The sequence below is a fragment of the Pelophylax lessonae genome (assembly GCF_965119305.1).
Source record: "Pelophylax lessonae genome assembly, chromosome: 11".
Lineage (NCBI taxonomy): Eukaryota > Metazoa > Chordata > Amphibia > Anura > Ranidae > Pelophylax > Pelophylax lessonae.
The window spans coordinates 143,152,842-143,169,192 of record NC_138778.1 but is presented as its reverse complement, the minus strand read 5'-3'; the positions used below and the strand labels follow the sequence as shown (position 1 = coordinate 143,169,192).

Genomic DNA, 16,351 nt, shown 5'->3' with positions numbered 1-16,351 from the left:
AGATATTAAAGGAACACTCTAACCACCATGACCACTTCAGTGATTTGAAATCATAGTGGTAGGAGTCAGACACACTGCACATGCTGAGATATTTACAATTATGTGCTGGGGGCTAGTTGTATGTACGAGGACATGACATATTATGACAAAACGCAACTAGTTATTAAAAAACCATATTGCAACAATTTACACACGCTAATGCACATATCTTTTCTACTTATTTTGCAGACTGCTGGCGGGTACCACTGGCGGTTACTGCTGGTGTGGTTACTGCTGGTGCGGTTACTGCTGGCGGGTAATGCTGGTCATGCGGGTACTGCTAATCATGACGTCGGGTACTGCTGGAGGAAGCAGAGGCTGCGGTAGAGAGTAGAGCTGCTGCTTTCTGTATGGCTCCTGTCTCCTGTCACAGACGGAGTGCATTTCATATCACTCCGCCTGTGACAGAGCCGGAACTATACAGGAAGCAGTGACTGCAGACATCCTAAGTCTCCCACAGCAGCCTAGTGCATGCCCATCCAATGCATTCTAAACAGTGCCCATCCAATGCAGCTTCACCAGTGCGTGCCCATCCAATGCAGCCTGATCAGTGCCCATCCAATGCAGCCTCACCAGTGCATGCCCATCCAATGCAGCCTGATCAGTGCCCATCCAATGCAGCCTAACCAGTGCCCATCCAATGCAGCCTCACCAGTGCGTGCCTATCCAATGCAGTCTCACTAGTGCATGCCCATCCAATGCAGCTTCACTAGTGTGTGCCCATTCAATGCAGCCTGATCAGTGCCCATCCAATGAAGCCTCACCAGTGCATGCCCATCCAATGCAGCCTCACCAATGCATGCCCATCCAATGCAGTCTGCAATGAAGAGAGAGGAGAGCCGCTGGATTACCCGGCAACCGCTGTCATACGAAGTTCTGCCTCCTGGACCGGCTCCTATGATAGATGTCACCAATGTGCTGTCTATCTTAGGAGCCGGTCCAGGAGGCAGGACATGACAGCAACCGCCGGTTAAGCAGGAGATCCCCGATCGCCCCTCCTCTCCGAGGCAGCCTCTGCCTGCAGTTAGTTGGAAGCCTCTGTGGCCGTGCCCCCGACTCCACTTCCTTCCTTCCTCCCCAGCAAAAAAATAAATAAATTGTCAGGGGGCAGTGGGCCGAATTGCCTGTGGTTCGGGGCCGCATGCGGCCCTCGGGCCGCAGGTTGGACATGCCTGATCTAAAATAACCAAATGATACATTGTAAAACATTGTGTTTACAGTTATCTCCCAGCCTTGGCAATGTTGATAAACATTTGCTGGATGTTTTCTTTTTTCTTTTTTTTTGACAGCTGTGGGTGAGCAGAGAACAGCTCTGCTCTGTATGAATCGAGGAAAGGCCGTTTTAAGATCGTGAGGGGGAGGGGGGGTGTGAATCGAGATTGCATTTTTTTAATGATTAATTGTGCAGCTCTACTGCATTGATAGACACAAAAGACATCATACCAGTGTTGCCAACCGCCCATATTTTTACGGGCAGCCCGTAAAAACTGGGCACTTTTTCCCTGCCCGTAAATGCCCGTAAACAGGGAAAAGTGCCCATAAAATATGGCTGTGACAGCTTGGCTTTGGAACTGCGCATGCGCTGTTCCGGAGCCAGCCGAGAGACCGAGATTGTGATATCTGGAGTACCTGTGTTTTCGGCGCAGGCGGGTCTGGCAGAGGCCAGGCGGGTTGCTGAGCAAGTGTGCGTGATGTCTTTATCATGGTGCATTTCTGGCCCCCGTCGCCAGCCAGCCGGCCGCTAAAAAAGTTCAGGGCTCAGGAGCCAAGCAGAGTATGGCCTCGTGTGCGGGATGGACCAGACGGGACTCCCGAACTCAGAAAGGCAAGCCGGGCCCGGCTGGGACAGACGAGCGGGACTTTGTCAGTCAGTGGCAGACTGGCAGTGCTTTTCTGGGCTGCAGTCTGGACTCTGGAGGGAGCAGTGACCACCTGTCAAGGTGTGGGAGACTGGACTGGATATACCTAGTGATGATAGGAATGACATTATAACTTCTGGAGATGGCAGAAAGTTATTGTAGAATTGGCTTTCCCATGTAAATATCATTCATTCATCGAGCCACTATACCTTTGTGCAAATACTAAGTGCTTGAGAATGAAGTACATGATTGGCAGTTGACCCATGTTGTGGAGATTTGTTCCTGTAAATCTGAAATCCCATAACCCTGATGAATGCCACACTAAAAGGAATTATATATTCTCTACTACTCTCTGCTCCAGGTAATGACTTGTCTGTTCTGTACCCCACATGGCTTGGCTTAGTACAGCATTGTGTGCATTCAGTACTCAGAATGACTCTGCACATTCATCTAGAGGAGAGAGACTGTCACAGTGTCAGTCATTCATGTTGGCCAGCTTGGCCTGATGAGGTCACAGTTAGTCAGACTTTGATGTCATCATCATCATCTGTGCTGCACAGCTGCACATGTTGCCCTCCTGTCTAAAGTGCTATAGTGTAAATTGATAAAAAACAAATATCAAAATTAGTACATAGATTAATCTCCTTAGTTGGGGTGTCTATAAAGTGTTTTAGTGCAAACAGTGCATAAATAATATATGTGCCAATGACAGAAGGTATATATAAAAGCACACTTGGTATAATGTTCCGTGCACTAAAATAATATAGGTAAAATGCAGTAAAATCACATCTGTGCTCGTAGCGAATAAATACAATAATAAATAGTGCTCATGCAGTGAATAAATAGTCCCAAAAAAAACAGATCAACAGTCTGTTTTGTTGCTGGGTAAATCCGTAATTAAAAGAAACGTATGCAAAGGGTGGAGCCGGGGCGCAGAGCAGTGCGCCCTGAGCCCACCCATTGTGTGACAATAGCGAATGAAAATTCGCTATTGTCACACCGATCCTCCTCCTGGCCAATCAGGAAGAGCGTCCAATACACGCTTCCTGATTGGCCGCAAGGCAAACCCCATGCTATTGGCCAAGGAGGAGGCAGGAGGACTGGAGGAGACGCACCGCCGGGGGACACAGTCAGGAGAAGCCGCCGCCAGGACTGAAGAAGCCGCCGCGGCTGCTCCAGGGCTCCAGGTAAGTGCACTGGTCTTGGGGGGGGGGGCCCATACTGCATTGAAGGGGGCACGCACGCACGCTGGTCTCTGCATTGATGGGGGCACGGCACGCTGGTCACTGCATTGATGGGGGCACGGCAAGCTGGTCACTGCATTGAAGGGGGCACGCAAGCTGGTCACTGCATTGATGGGGGCACCGCAATCTGGTCACTGCATTGAAGGGGGCACGGCACGCTGGTCACTGCATTGATGGGGGCACGGTAAGCTGGTCACTGCATTGAAGGGGGCACGGCAAGCTGGTCACTGCATTGATGAGGGCACGGCAAGCTGGTCACTGCATTGATGGGGGCCTGGCACGCTGGTCAATGCATTGATGGGGGCACGGCACGCTGGTCACTGCATTAATGGGGGCACGACACGCTGGTCACTGCATTGATGGGGGTATGCTGGTCACTGCATTGAATGGGATGTAGTAACTCTGCATTGAATGGGGGCACGCTGTAGTAACTCTGCATTGATGGGGGCATGGCACGCTGGTCACTGCATTGATGGGGGCACGGCAAGCTGGTCACTGCATTGAAGGGGGCACCGCAAGCTGGTCACTGCATTGAAGGGGGCACGGCAAGCTGGTCACTGCATTGATGGGGGCACGGCAAGCTGGTCACTGCATTGAAGGGGGCATGGCACGCTGATCACTGCATTGATGGGGGCACGGCACGCTGGTCACTGCATTGATGGGGACGCGGCACGCTGGTCACTGCATTGATGAGGGCACGGCACGCTGGTCACTGCATTGATGGGGGCAACGCACGCTGGTCACTGCATTGATGGGGGCATGCTGGTCACTGCATTGAATGGGGGCATGCTGTAGTAACTGCATTGAATGGGGGCAAGCTGTAGTAACTCTGCATTGAATGGGGGCACGATGTAGTAACTCTGCATTGAATGGGGGCACGCTATAGTAACTCTGCATTGAATGGGGGCACGCTGTAGTAACTCTGCATTGAATGGGGGCATGCTGTAGTAACTCTGCATTGAATGGGGGCATGCTGTAGTAACTCTGCATTGAATGGGGGCATGCTGTAGTGACTCTGCATTGAATGGGGGCACGCTATACTTTGATTACTGAAGGCCCCTTTCACACTTTTGTGACCTCAAAGTCATGCAATTTTTTGCCACGTTTTTTGCTGCAAAGCAATGCCTTAGATTTTTTTCTGTTTGCGTCCCCCCCCCAAAAAACAATTTTGAGCACCAGCCGCCACTGGTCAGAGGTCTGTTTCCTAGGCACTGCAGACTGGCTGAGGGGCTCTCTTGGCTCTTGCTGTGGGAGCAAATGCAATGCAGTTTCTCTCTCTCTGTAGGCTAAAGTGCCAAAAACTGATGGGTTATAATACCCACTTTCACTAGATCAAAAGAAATCATAAGAAAGTTTTTATACTTGAATATCTACCTTAAATCGCATTGTTAATTATATATTGGACTTGTTTGTCGCTTAAATACTGAAATTTGCACTTAAAACTGTAATTTTTAGTAGCTTTTGGAAATGCCAGTAAAAACGTAGCTGTGCCAGTACATTTTGGGTGTCGTGCCAGTAAATTTCAGTCTGGTAGGTTGGTAACACTGCATCATACAGACAGTGTGATTTTACTGCCACCATGAAAAGCACCAACTTTCATGGAGCTAATTATAATTTTTGTTTGTCTTTTTAAAAATATAAATATAACTTACACATTAATCTAACAAAGTATATGTTCTTTCTTTCTGTTTGCTCCGATAGGAACCAGCTATGACTACAACAGAGATGCGCAAAAATGGTATGATACTGTTGGTGGCACTTACAAAGGATGGAGCTGCTCATGGAGAGCTATATTGGGATGATGGAGATAGTCTGCACACATATGAGAGGGGAGACTACAGCCTGATTACATTTTCAGCTCAAGATGTAAGTCACATTTTAGAATAATGGCTCAGGTAGTCTTTGGTTCTGGTCAAGGACATCAATGAAAGGCTGAATGCACAACTTTGATTTTTAGCATCTCATGTCAAGACTTATTTATGTGGTGTGTGGGCGGGGCCAACTCACCCTGTACATGTGGGTACCTTTCGTCGTGCACATGCTCACCTATGCCCAGGACCATGCGAGGAACCACAGTAATCAAAGATTAAGGCAGTTCCTCGACTATGAGCTGTAACACTGTTTGCAGTAATAAAAGTGCAGAGTTCCTCTGAAAGTGCTGTCCCGTGTCCCTAAACCAGAGGGCCACTGATAAACGGGTATCACTGGTCCTCCTGTATGGGGCCCAGGCCCCATCAGTTCAGCAGGGGGGCCCAGGCAGCCGGAGGAATCGTGGACAGAAGGGGGTGATGGGTGCGGTGGGAGGGGGGATTACAGGAACCAATTCCCTGTATGCTCTTCCTGCAGCAGCTGAAGGCTGGCTTCATCTCCTCTCCCTCTCACCAGATTTCAGCTGCTGCGGGGGGGGGGGGGGGGACTTCAAGGGATCTGTTCTAGTAATCGTCCCCCCACCACAGCGATCACCCCTCCTGTGGGTAATCTCATTTCCCCTGTGTGCCCCTCCAGCAGCGCTGACGGCTTCTTCTCCTCTCCCCCCTACCGGCTGTTGCAGGGTAAGGAGGATCAATTCAGTATGGAGAGCAGGTTACGGTAGGCTGTACAGGGCCCTGTGATTCCTAAAAGCAGTCCTGCTCTACACACTGTAACTTGATGTATGTTTGGATGAGGAGGGACACTTCTTAGCCTGTGCATGCTCTACCAGTCCAGAATACCTCTGTTACCTCATTCATAGTAACAGAATGGGGTCCTGCCGTGCACCCAGAAAGAACCTCATGCGTGCACTTGTTAACTCCTTTCTTCCCATACCTATATGACCAGGTCATGGATCTCCCTAAAGCAGTTTCGGTTCTGGTTACTAGTGGAAACCGACTGCTAGGGAAGGAGCCGGAACATCAACCCCCTCATTACAGAAGTACCCATCACTTATACCAGGTATCGCGCTTCACAACTGGTTGTGTTGTGACTTGAACTAATGCTTGGTTAGCGTAGCAACTATGCTGCTCCTCTTGTTAATCTGCCAAGTAAACATTCCATAGCAGTAGAGCTTTGTACCCCAAATGTGTTTTACTGACTAATATGCTGCACTGATGGGCACTGATAGGTGACACTGATAGGCGGCACTGATGAGAACTGAGAGGTGGCACTGATGGGCACTGATAGGTGGCACTGATGGCCACTGCAAGGTGGCACTGATGGGTACTGAGAGGTGGCACTGATGGGCACTGATGAGCAGCACTGATGGGCGGCACTGATGGACACTGATGGGCAGCACCATCAGTGCCCACAATCAGTGTCCATAGTGCTGCCAGTCAGTGCCCATCAGTGCCTAGATGAGCAGGCACTATGGGCACTGATTGTGGGCACTGAAGGTGGGCACTGATGGTGGGCACCCATTGGCACTTTATTTCACTTTTGTGTAATCAGGGCACTGATGATCAGTGCCCTGATTACCTGTCTTTGTCTCTCCTGTGAGGAGGAGCCGCTGAACGGCTCTCCTCACCACACACTCTGACAGTGTGAACCGAGGAGAGCCGATAAATGGCACTTCCTCATTTACATGTGACCGACTGTGATTGGACACAGCCGATCACATGGGTAAAGAGTCATGTCATTGACTCTTTACCAAGATCGGGGTCGCGCCGTGTCCTAGCAACACGGCGCGGTCATGATCGCCACTCTGCACGCCCCCGCGGCCGAGCGAGAGAGGCTGTTCTGGTGTGCCGTCATATGACGGCGTCCCAGAACAATAGGTGCACCGCTCTGCCGTCATTTGACGGCGGGCGGGTAAGAAGTAGTTAATCTCCAAATACAGAAAGGTTAAAGCTGTGAAAATGTGGAATTGGCTCCCTCATAAGCTGGTTCTGGCCAGCTCAGTAGATTGTTTAAAAAAAAAAAAGCCTGGATTCTTTCCTAGATACTCATAATATAACTGGATATTAATATTTAGAGATAAAATGAATCCAGGGAATATCTGATTGCGCCTTTGGGGATCAAGAACAAACCCCCCAAGCAAATTGGATCATTCTTTATTGGGGTTTTTTGCCTTCTGGATCAGCTGTGGGTATAGGATTGTGTATATAGAGGTTTTATATTTGTGTGTGTGTTTTCTCTTTTGGTTAAAGCGGTGTTCCAGCTGTGGAAAAAAATAAAACTTCAGCAGCTACAAATACTGTAGCTGCTGACTTTTAATATATAGACACTTACCTGTCCAGGGAGCCCGCAATATCAGCACCCCGGCCGATTTTCAGATCAGCTGCCGGGTGCTGCCGCCACCATTCACTCTAAGGGAAACCAGCAATGAAGCCTTTCGGCTGCACAGCTGGTTCCCTACTGCCCATGCACGAAGCGCGCTGCACATTCTTATTGGCTCAGCGACAGGGGAAGGAGAAAGGGGACGGAACTTCTTAGGCACGGCGCTGCAGCACTGTCTCCCAAAAGTGGGGAAGGGTGCCTGTCAAAAACAAGTACCCATTTCCCCCCTGAAAGGTGACAAATTTGGGGAGGAGGAAGCAGATGAGCGGAAGTTCCACAGGCACTTTAAACTAAATGGACTTGTGTCTTTTTTCAACCAGATTAACTTTGTGACTATGTATGCTGGCAGGAAAATGGCTTTTCTACTCAAGTTGTGGCTGCTTTCTGAAGAGAATAAACCGGCTCAGAACACATTTTTGTTTTGTTGCACCTGGAATGATTATAGCAGGCTTAACCACTTCCTAAACAGACCATAGTAAAATAACGTCCTCGGTTGGAAGTGGAATATTGGGGTTATGGCTGCAGTAATTTGCCATAACCCTGGTATTTGTTTTTTCAGCTGGCGATTCTCTAACTGCTAAAAGTGATCTAAGCAGCTAATTAGCCACTGGATCACTTTTAGAAGCGGCGGGAGGGGTCACTACCCCCCCTCCTGACGCTTTCCAGTGGTTCTCGAGCCTACCTTGATGATAAGTAGCCCTGGAAACCGATCCGGTGGTTGCGGTGCTGACCACAGAGATTAGCTGAGGAAAGATGGCCTCAGCGAAACTTTATAGTCTAGGAGGACCGGAGCGATGTCAAGACGTCAAATGTAAACCATGCCATTTTTAAAAAAAAAAAAAAGCATTAGATCAAATTTTTTTTTTTTTGCTCTAATGCTTTCCATTGTAGAGGAGAGATGTGGAGACTTATAGACCCCAGATCTCTCCATAAAGAGGACCTGTCATGCTGTATTTTTATCACAAGGGATGTTTACATTTCTTGGGATAGCAATAAAAGTGATAAAAAAAAAAATAAGTTTAAAGGGACAGTGTAAAAATGTAATTAAATAAATAATAATAATTTAAAAAATGTAAGCACTCTCACCCCCCCCCCCCCCCCGTGCTCGTGCGCAGTGGCGGATGCTTCCGCAGGTCACGCCCACATATGTAAACAGTGTTTACATATGTATCGCACCACACAGGTGAGGTATTGCTGCGACCGTTATAGCGAGAGCAATCATTCCAGTACTAGACCTCCTCTGTAACTCTAAACTGGTAACCTGTAAAATATTTTTGAGCATTTCCTGTGGATATTTTTAGGTACCGTAGTTTAGCGCCATTCCACGAGTGTTGTCAAAATTAAAGAATGACATGTTGTGGATCTCTGTACTCAGCGTAACATTATCTTTCATATTTTACAAAAAAAATGGGTTGTATATTGTGTTTCGGGTTTTTTAAATTCATTAAAGTGTATTTATTTATTTTTTTAAATTGCGTTTGAAAAATGGCTGTACAAATACCGTGTAACAGGAAAAATTGTAATGACTGCTATTCTATTCTTTAGAGCCTCTGCTAAAAAATAAATAAATTGTGTGTGTGTGTGTGTGTATATATATATATATATAATTTTTTTTTTTTTTATTTATTTATATATATATTTATACATATATATATATATATATAAAATATAAAATGTTGGGTGGTTCTAAGCAATTTTCTAGCAAAAAAAAATATTTTTTGACATGTATGAGAGAAGTGTCAGAATCGGCCCGTTGGTAGACAAGTGGAAATGGAAAGTTCAGTTGATGTGCACTTTTTTAACGCTTTCATTTCTTTACAGAAAAGCCTTGTCAGTAAAGTGGTGAAATTAGAAAAAGAAGCAAAGAACCTGAAGCTTCAGGAAGTGGGTCTGTTTGGAATAGGAAATATTCCTAAGGAAATCCTGATCAATGGTGCCCCTGCTCAGGATTACCAGTATTTACAGAATGAACAGGTACCAATTTTAAAGTGTATCTACTATAAAACCCACATTTTTGTTTTAGGTTTAGTTGAAGTGGTGAGGGTTTAGTACCTCTGTCAGGTTTTTATTGCTGTTTGTGCCCCTGTTAAGGAGATTCAGGCTTGGTTCCCATATATGCGAATCGGATGTTTTATACTGCATCCAATTAGTATAACATGTGAACCAGACCGGCTTTCAATGGAGCTGGTTCACATATATGCAGGCCAGTTGCGGTGCAAATTTTAAAAGGTTCCTGTGGCTTTTTCAGTCCGGCTCAGGTGCGATTTTAATGTTAAATTTGCGCCTGAACCGCTGAATGGAAACCACAGCGGACTCTGCACCAAAAACTGACCCACATATACACTATATTACCAAAAGTATTGGGACGCCTGCCTTTATTCACACATGAACTTTAATGGCATCCCAGTCTTTGTCTGTAGGGTTCAATATTGAGTTGGCCCACCCTTTGCTGCTATAACAGCTTCAACTCTTCTGGGAAGGCTGTCCACAAGGTTTAGGAGTGTGTCTATGGGAATGTTTGACCAATTTTCCAGAAGCACATTTGTGAGATCAGACACTGATGTTGGATGAGAAAGCCTGGCTTGCAGTCTCCGCTCTAATTCATCCCAAACGTAAAGGTGTTCTATCAGGTTGAGGTGCAGGCCAGCCAGGTTACTCCACCACAAACTCACTCATCCATGTCTTTATGGACCTTGCTTTGTGCACTGGTCCAAATCATTTGGTGGAGGGGGGATTACGGTGTGGGGTTTTTTTTTCAGGGGTTGGACTTGACCCCTTAGTTCCAGTGAAGGGAACTCTTAAGGTATCTGCATACCAAGACATTTTGGACAATTTCATGCTCCCAACTTTGTGGGAACAGTTTGGGGGTGGCCCCTTCCTGTTCCAACATGACTGCACACCAGTGCACAAAGCAAGGTCCATAAAGACATGGATGAGTGAGTTTGGGGTGGAGGAACTTGACTGGCCTGCACAGAGCCCTGTCCTCAACCCGATAGAACACCTTTGGGATGAATTAGAGCAGAGACTGCAAGCCAGACCTTCTCATCCACATCAGTGCCTGGCCTCACAAATGCACTTCTGGAAGAATGGTCAAACGTTCCCATAGACACACTCCTAAACCTTGTGGACAGAATCCCAGAAGAGTTGAAGCTGTTATAGCTGCAAAGGGTGGGCCAACTCAATATTGAACCCTACGGACTAAGACTGGGATGTCATTAAAGTTCATGTGTGTTAAAAGAGAAGCGTGGGATTAAAAAAAAAAACAATCATATGCACCTACAGTATGTGGCTGCATCACCAGTTTGATGCTCTATCAGTCCCTTGCTGGTTCTAAGACAGAGAACCGAGCAATCACATGACTGCTGAATGTTAAGTTCTGAGTCTTGACTGAGCAGAGAGTGGTGACCGTCAGTCATGGGCTCTCTGCTTTGCCCCTCCAGTGCTCACTGGAGTGCCAGGCTGTGGATAGGGTGGGAGTGGCTGGCTCAGGCTTTCAGTGGTGTGCTAACCAGCTGTTGGTTAGGCATTTGGATTGATTCTGACATTATTGTTGGGATCCCTGCAGAGCCTTGACCAGCTCTATGATGGCAGCCGCCTTTAGCCTGCTGTTTGCCGAATAAGGGTCTAAACGGCCTGCTAGCCAGCTGCTGGTTAGGCATTTGGATAGATCCTGACATTATAGCCGGGATCCCTGCAGAGCCTGGACTGGCTCTATGATGTCAGCCAGCACAGGCTGTTGACTAAATAAGTGTCACAATAGTGCAAAATTAAATGCACTTCTGTGACCAACATGAGAAGTATGGCCAAAAGAGCATTTACCATACTTAACAACTTAAGCCCCGGAGGATTTGGCTGCTCAATGACCAGGCCCTATTTAGCGATTCGGCTCTGCGTGACTTTAACGGACAATTGTGCGGTCGTGCGACGCTGTACCCAAACAAAATCGACGTCCTTTTTTTCCCACAAACAGAGCTTTCTTTTGTTGGTATTCGATCACCTGAGCGATTTTTATTTTTTGCGCTATAAACAAAAAAAGAGCAACAATTTTGAAAAAATAACAATATTTTTCACATTTTTTTATATGAAATTCTCAAAAAAAATTTAAAAATCAAAATTTTTTAACATTTTAGGCCAATTTGTTTTCTGCTACATATTTTTGGTAAAAAAATCACAAGAAGCGTATTTTGATTGGTTTTCACAAAAGTTATTGCGTTTTCTAACTACGGGAAAGATTTATGTCATTTTTATTATTTTTTTTTAACTAGTAATGGCGGATGTGACGGGAGTCACTTTGGGCATGGGGGTTGTGGACCCCAAATTCCTTTAGAGAGGTCGGGGGGCACCATGCCCAGCCTTATGGAGCTCTCTTATGTTTAAGTCACCCTGCATCTGTTAGGGATTCAGGGTGACCGGGAGGGTGGTGAACACTGAAAATATGGTTTGGACTACTACAAATGGGACAGTCACATTCAGGAATAATGTCTCCCTTGTAAAATGACGATGTTATTCCCTGTATAGTATGAGGTCTCTGACCAGGAAGTCCAACTCCTAATATGGTCATTCCAGGAAGTTCAATTCCGAACTACAGCTATGTGCCGTTCGGAATCCATTAGAACAAACACCAGGCAAGGCTGTATGTAAGTTCAAACAGGAAGACCATTTATTGGAAGAACACAGCACACTTTTATACAGAATTTGGAACATCCTGCCCCCAACAACCGCTTTCCTATTGGTCAATTACCTGCAGTTCCCATTCAGGTCCTCTTTAGCCATGCAAATGAGGAATTGAAAATGAGTCAGCAGTGATTGGTCAGATAGCTTGACCAGAAGGACTGCCATGCAAATGAGGACTTGAAAATGAGTCAACAGGGATTGGTCAGATACAGAACAATGGTTCCCTAACGAGCCCTCAATACACATTACTCTGAGTGTCAATACATCCCTTAGCAGACAACAGGTGAGGTCATTAGCACACCTGACAATAGGTGAATGGAAAGCCACCTCAGACAAAAAGCAACATTGTTAGCCAGCCCGTCTCCCCATTGAACTTCCTGGAATGACCATATTAGGAGTTGGACTTCCTGTTCAGAGACCTCATGGCAAATGGGAACAAAAGTCTTCATATTACAAGGGAGACATTATTCCTGACTGACTGTCCCATTTTTAGTAGTCCAAACCATATTTTCAGTGTTCACCACCCTCCCGGTCACCCTGCATCCCTAACAGATGCAGGGTGACTTAAACATAAGAGAGCCCCATAAGGCTGGGCATGGTGCCCCCCGACCTCTCTAAAGGAATTTGGGGACCACAACCCCCATGCCCAAAGTGACTCCCGTCACAGCGGAGATCTGCGATGGTTTTTTTTTTGCGGGACTGCGACATTGCTGCGGACAAATCGGACCCCTGACTGACATTTTTGACACTTTTGGGGTTACCAGTGACATTTCTACAGTAATCAGTGCTATATATACGCACTGTTACTGTAAAAATGACACCGGCCGGGAAGAGGTTAACATTACTGGTGATCAAGGGGTTAAGTGTGTCCCTAGGGGCGTGATTCTAACTGTCAGGGGGCGTGGCTTGTGATGTAATCACAGAGACATGCGATCCTATACAGCAGGATTACATAGCCTCTGTGATCACTTCAGGGAGAATGACAGATGGCTGTGTTTACATCAGTTGTCTGTCCTTCTCTGTCAGCTGCGGGAGATCGTGAGTGGCTGGCGGCCATCGGAGCCGCTAGTCACATGCGCTGGCTCCCCAGGTAACAAGCAGGGACGGGACACGCGCTTGCCCCCTAGAGTCTCCTCAACGAGTGACGTACTACTACGTTGCTTTGCCCAGGAGCGGTTGCCTGCCGCAGTAAAACTGCGGCGGGTGGTCTTATGTGGTTAAGGAAATTGTCTGGAGAGGGGTAGGCTAAAAATCTCAGGCACTGTCCCCAAAACAATAATTGGAAGAAAGGGTACAATCCAGGTGTGATAATGGAAAACACATGTGAAAGGGGAAGAGGAAATTGGAGGGGATTGTATTTACCAGACCTGGATGGTATGGGTTTAACTGTGCCAAATACATATTGAAAATGTACATCCACATCCAATGTAAAGTTTAAACATTTTTATTTGTACAAGCAATTCCCTAAAACGAATATATTGAGGGTTAATGATACATCTGCATAACAGGTCATAGGGCCTGAATGTAAAAAATTGAATCTGCTGGTGGATCAACGCGTTTCACTGAGACAGCTTCTTCAGGATCCAGCCATGTATATATATATATCAGACAGATTTGCAAAGTAACATAATATCTAAGATAAACAACAATACAGATCAATACACATTAAATATAATATTTCAAGCAAAAACATTTTTGACAAAACATTGATACATCAATACATCATAACAAAGTCTAAAAGGGAAAAAAAATGGACAAGCAGCAGAAACATACAAGAGGAAGAAGAGACCATTACCACACCTGGATTGTACCCTTTCTTCCAAACATTTACAATACTTCTCTTTTAAAGATGATTGCTCACTATAGGCAACAGCTCCATTTTTGCTCCTTTACTTTCCTACAAATGGCTCCCTAATGTTTGCTCACCGAGCATTTGTTCTTATTAAACAATGCACTCCTTATAATTGATCATTAGTTGTATAATGTTCATTGTCTTTGCTTTCTTTCCAGTACCTAAAAATACAGAAACTTGATTTGCCACTTGGAAGTGAATTTGAGATCAAATGGTCTTTTTCTTCTACGTCAGTGAAGGTTGACCTTTGAGGATAAATGATGGGAATTCAGATTCAGAATACTTTATTCATCACAACATGGAAACTATTAAGAAGTTACCTCCATTGCAAAATATCAGAATGCAACCTCGGACAATGATCAGTCTTGCTTCATCCGTCTGTCTGCAGTTTGTTTTAGCTGAACAAATCAATGGGACTGCTTTTCATTCGTTTATTTTAAAGTAGTTAATTGCTGGGGAGTGAGTCTGCTTATTTAGTATTAGATCAGCTCAGGGCATGGCGCCTGTTCTGTTTTACTTTTTTCTATAAGGAAGAAATGCTTTCTCATTGGGATTTTATTAAATCATATGACAAATAAAAAGTGTATTCCTGACTGCTGTATTATTGTGGTTACAACCCATCAACATCCATTGCTTTCAGGCTCATTGACCACATGTACTATAAATACATTGCCCTTCGCTGCCAATGCCATTCATCACACGCTCATTAATGTTTACTTCCTTTATTTACAGAGGTTAAGTAAATCCCCTATTATATACTTGTGATTTATTACTGAAATACAATTAGGCTGTATATACAGTAATACATCTGCGGTTTATTTATGTTTTTAATTTTTAACCACATTAGCTCCGGAAGGTTTTAACCCTTTTATGCCCAGGCCATTTTTTGCTATTTAGCACTGCACTACTTCAACTGGAAACTGAACAGTCATGCATTGCTGTACCCAAACAAAATTGATATCATTTTTTTTTCACACAAACAGAGCTTTCTTTTGGTGGTATTTGATCGCCACTGGGTTTTTTTATGCAGCACTGCCCCCCTGAGGACTGCTGGATAATACACTCTCTGGTTCCCCTGGGTTACGGTTAGCAACACTGGCATTCACAGATTAACACTTTACTTCTTGGCTCGGTCAATGATCAGTCCAGAGGTATATCGTTGTTTTTGGTGTTTTATTTTCAATAGGGATGGGAGAAGGGAAGAATGGGATACTCCAGATTAAACTATTCACAATGGATGAGGACTCCTATCTGAAGATGCAGCCCGGCTGCAGATTCATCCTTGCCACTGGATGAATTTAGGTTAAGTCTCTGTACAGACGACTTAGGTAGATTATCTTCAGGATACCCGCCTAGTATCCCCTTTCACTCCACAGACTGACACTCGTCCTCTGACTATCCTACACCGGGGTGGCCCCCCTCAGGTCAGGCCCCTAGACACAATTGCCTGTACCCACGATACTGTTTTTTGAGGGGCTCCAGTGTCTCTACCCCTCCACTCAGCTCTCCTGGACCTCTGGGTTCAGTTCCCCTTTCACTCCACAGACTGAAACCTGTCCTCTGACTATCCTACACTGGGGTGTCCTCCCTCATGTCAGGCCCCTAGACACAATCCCCTGTACTCAGGATACTGTTTTTCAAGGGTCTCCAGTGTCTCTACCCCTCCAGTCTGTTCTCCTGAACCTCTGGGTTCAGTTCCTTTCCTCTGGTCCCCAGGCCGACTGCCTGTGACCACGTTACATGCTACAGAGGAGGAGGCAACCTTCCCTCTGGGACTCTACTCACCAGCAAAGACCCACATGTGCTCCTGGCTTTTATACAGTATCCCATAATGCAATGAGAAAGCCTGTCTCTACCAATCATCGGGACTGTATCAAAGCATGTGTACCCATTGGTCATGTTTCCTCCCAATGTCCCAACAAGCCTCCCTATTGGACCAATGTGAAACACTATCTAGACCCAATGAATCACATACTGAGCACACAGAGCAGACCTAACTAACAGATCCTGCTCTCTGGTAGGCAGAAAGCAATATAGATTTACCTGCTGCTCCTCTGATAGGCAGACAGTGCCAAAAACTATACTCTCTCACTAGCACCTACCTAGAAGGGTGCTAGATTTATTTTTGGCATTATACATTTTACATTTTTAACAATTTCTGCACTATGGAATATCTGAGCCACTACATATATCAGCTGCTGTCGACCAAGTAGTATACCCTAGAGCACCAGGATGTACAGTGGGTAAAAGAATCATCACGAGTTCACCATCACCCCGCGCCCCTTTAAAATAATCACTTTTTGTTGCTTTGCAGTCTGACATGAAGACAGCTGTATTTCCTCAGTGTAACTTATAACATAGATAATAACATACCATAGATTTAAGAGACATATCCCAACACACTGAAGTCTGTAATTAACGCAAAAGGTGGT

The 16,351-nt window shown here is 45.7% G+C and overlaps 1 protein-coding gene across 1 annotated transcript in view; it reads left to right on the top strand.

Moving 5' to 3' along the window:
- The window catches only part of LOC309566551 (lysosomal alpha-glucosidase-like), a 133,583-nt gene extending 119,377 nt beyond the window's left edge, over positions 1–14,206 (top strand). The window contains exons 17-19 of the mRNA XM_082271732.1: positions 4,844–5,008; positions 9,215–9,367; positions 14,078–14,206. Of these exons, the coding sequence (XP_082127858.1) occupies positions 4,844–5,008; positions 9,215–9,367; positions 14,078–14,170 (411 nt within the window). The 3' untranslated portion in view covers positions 14,171–14,206. The remainder of the gene's footprint in view (positions 1–4,843; positions 5,009–9,214; positions 9,368–14,077) is intronic.
- The last annotated feature ends 2,145 nt before the right edge of the window (positions 14,207–16,351 follow it).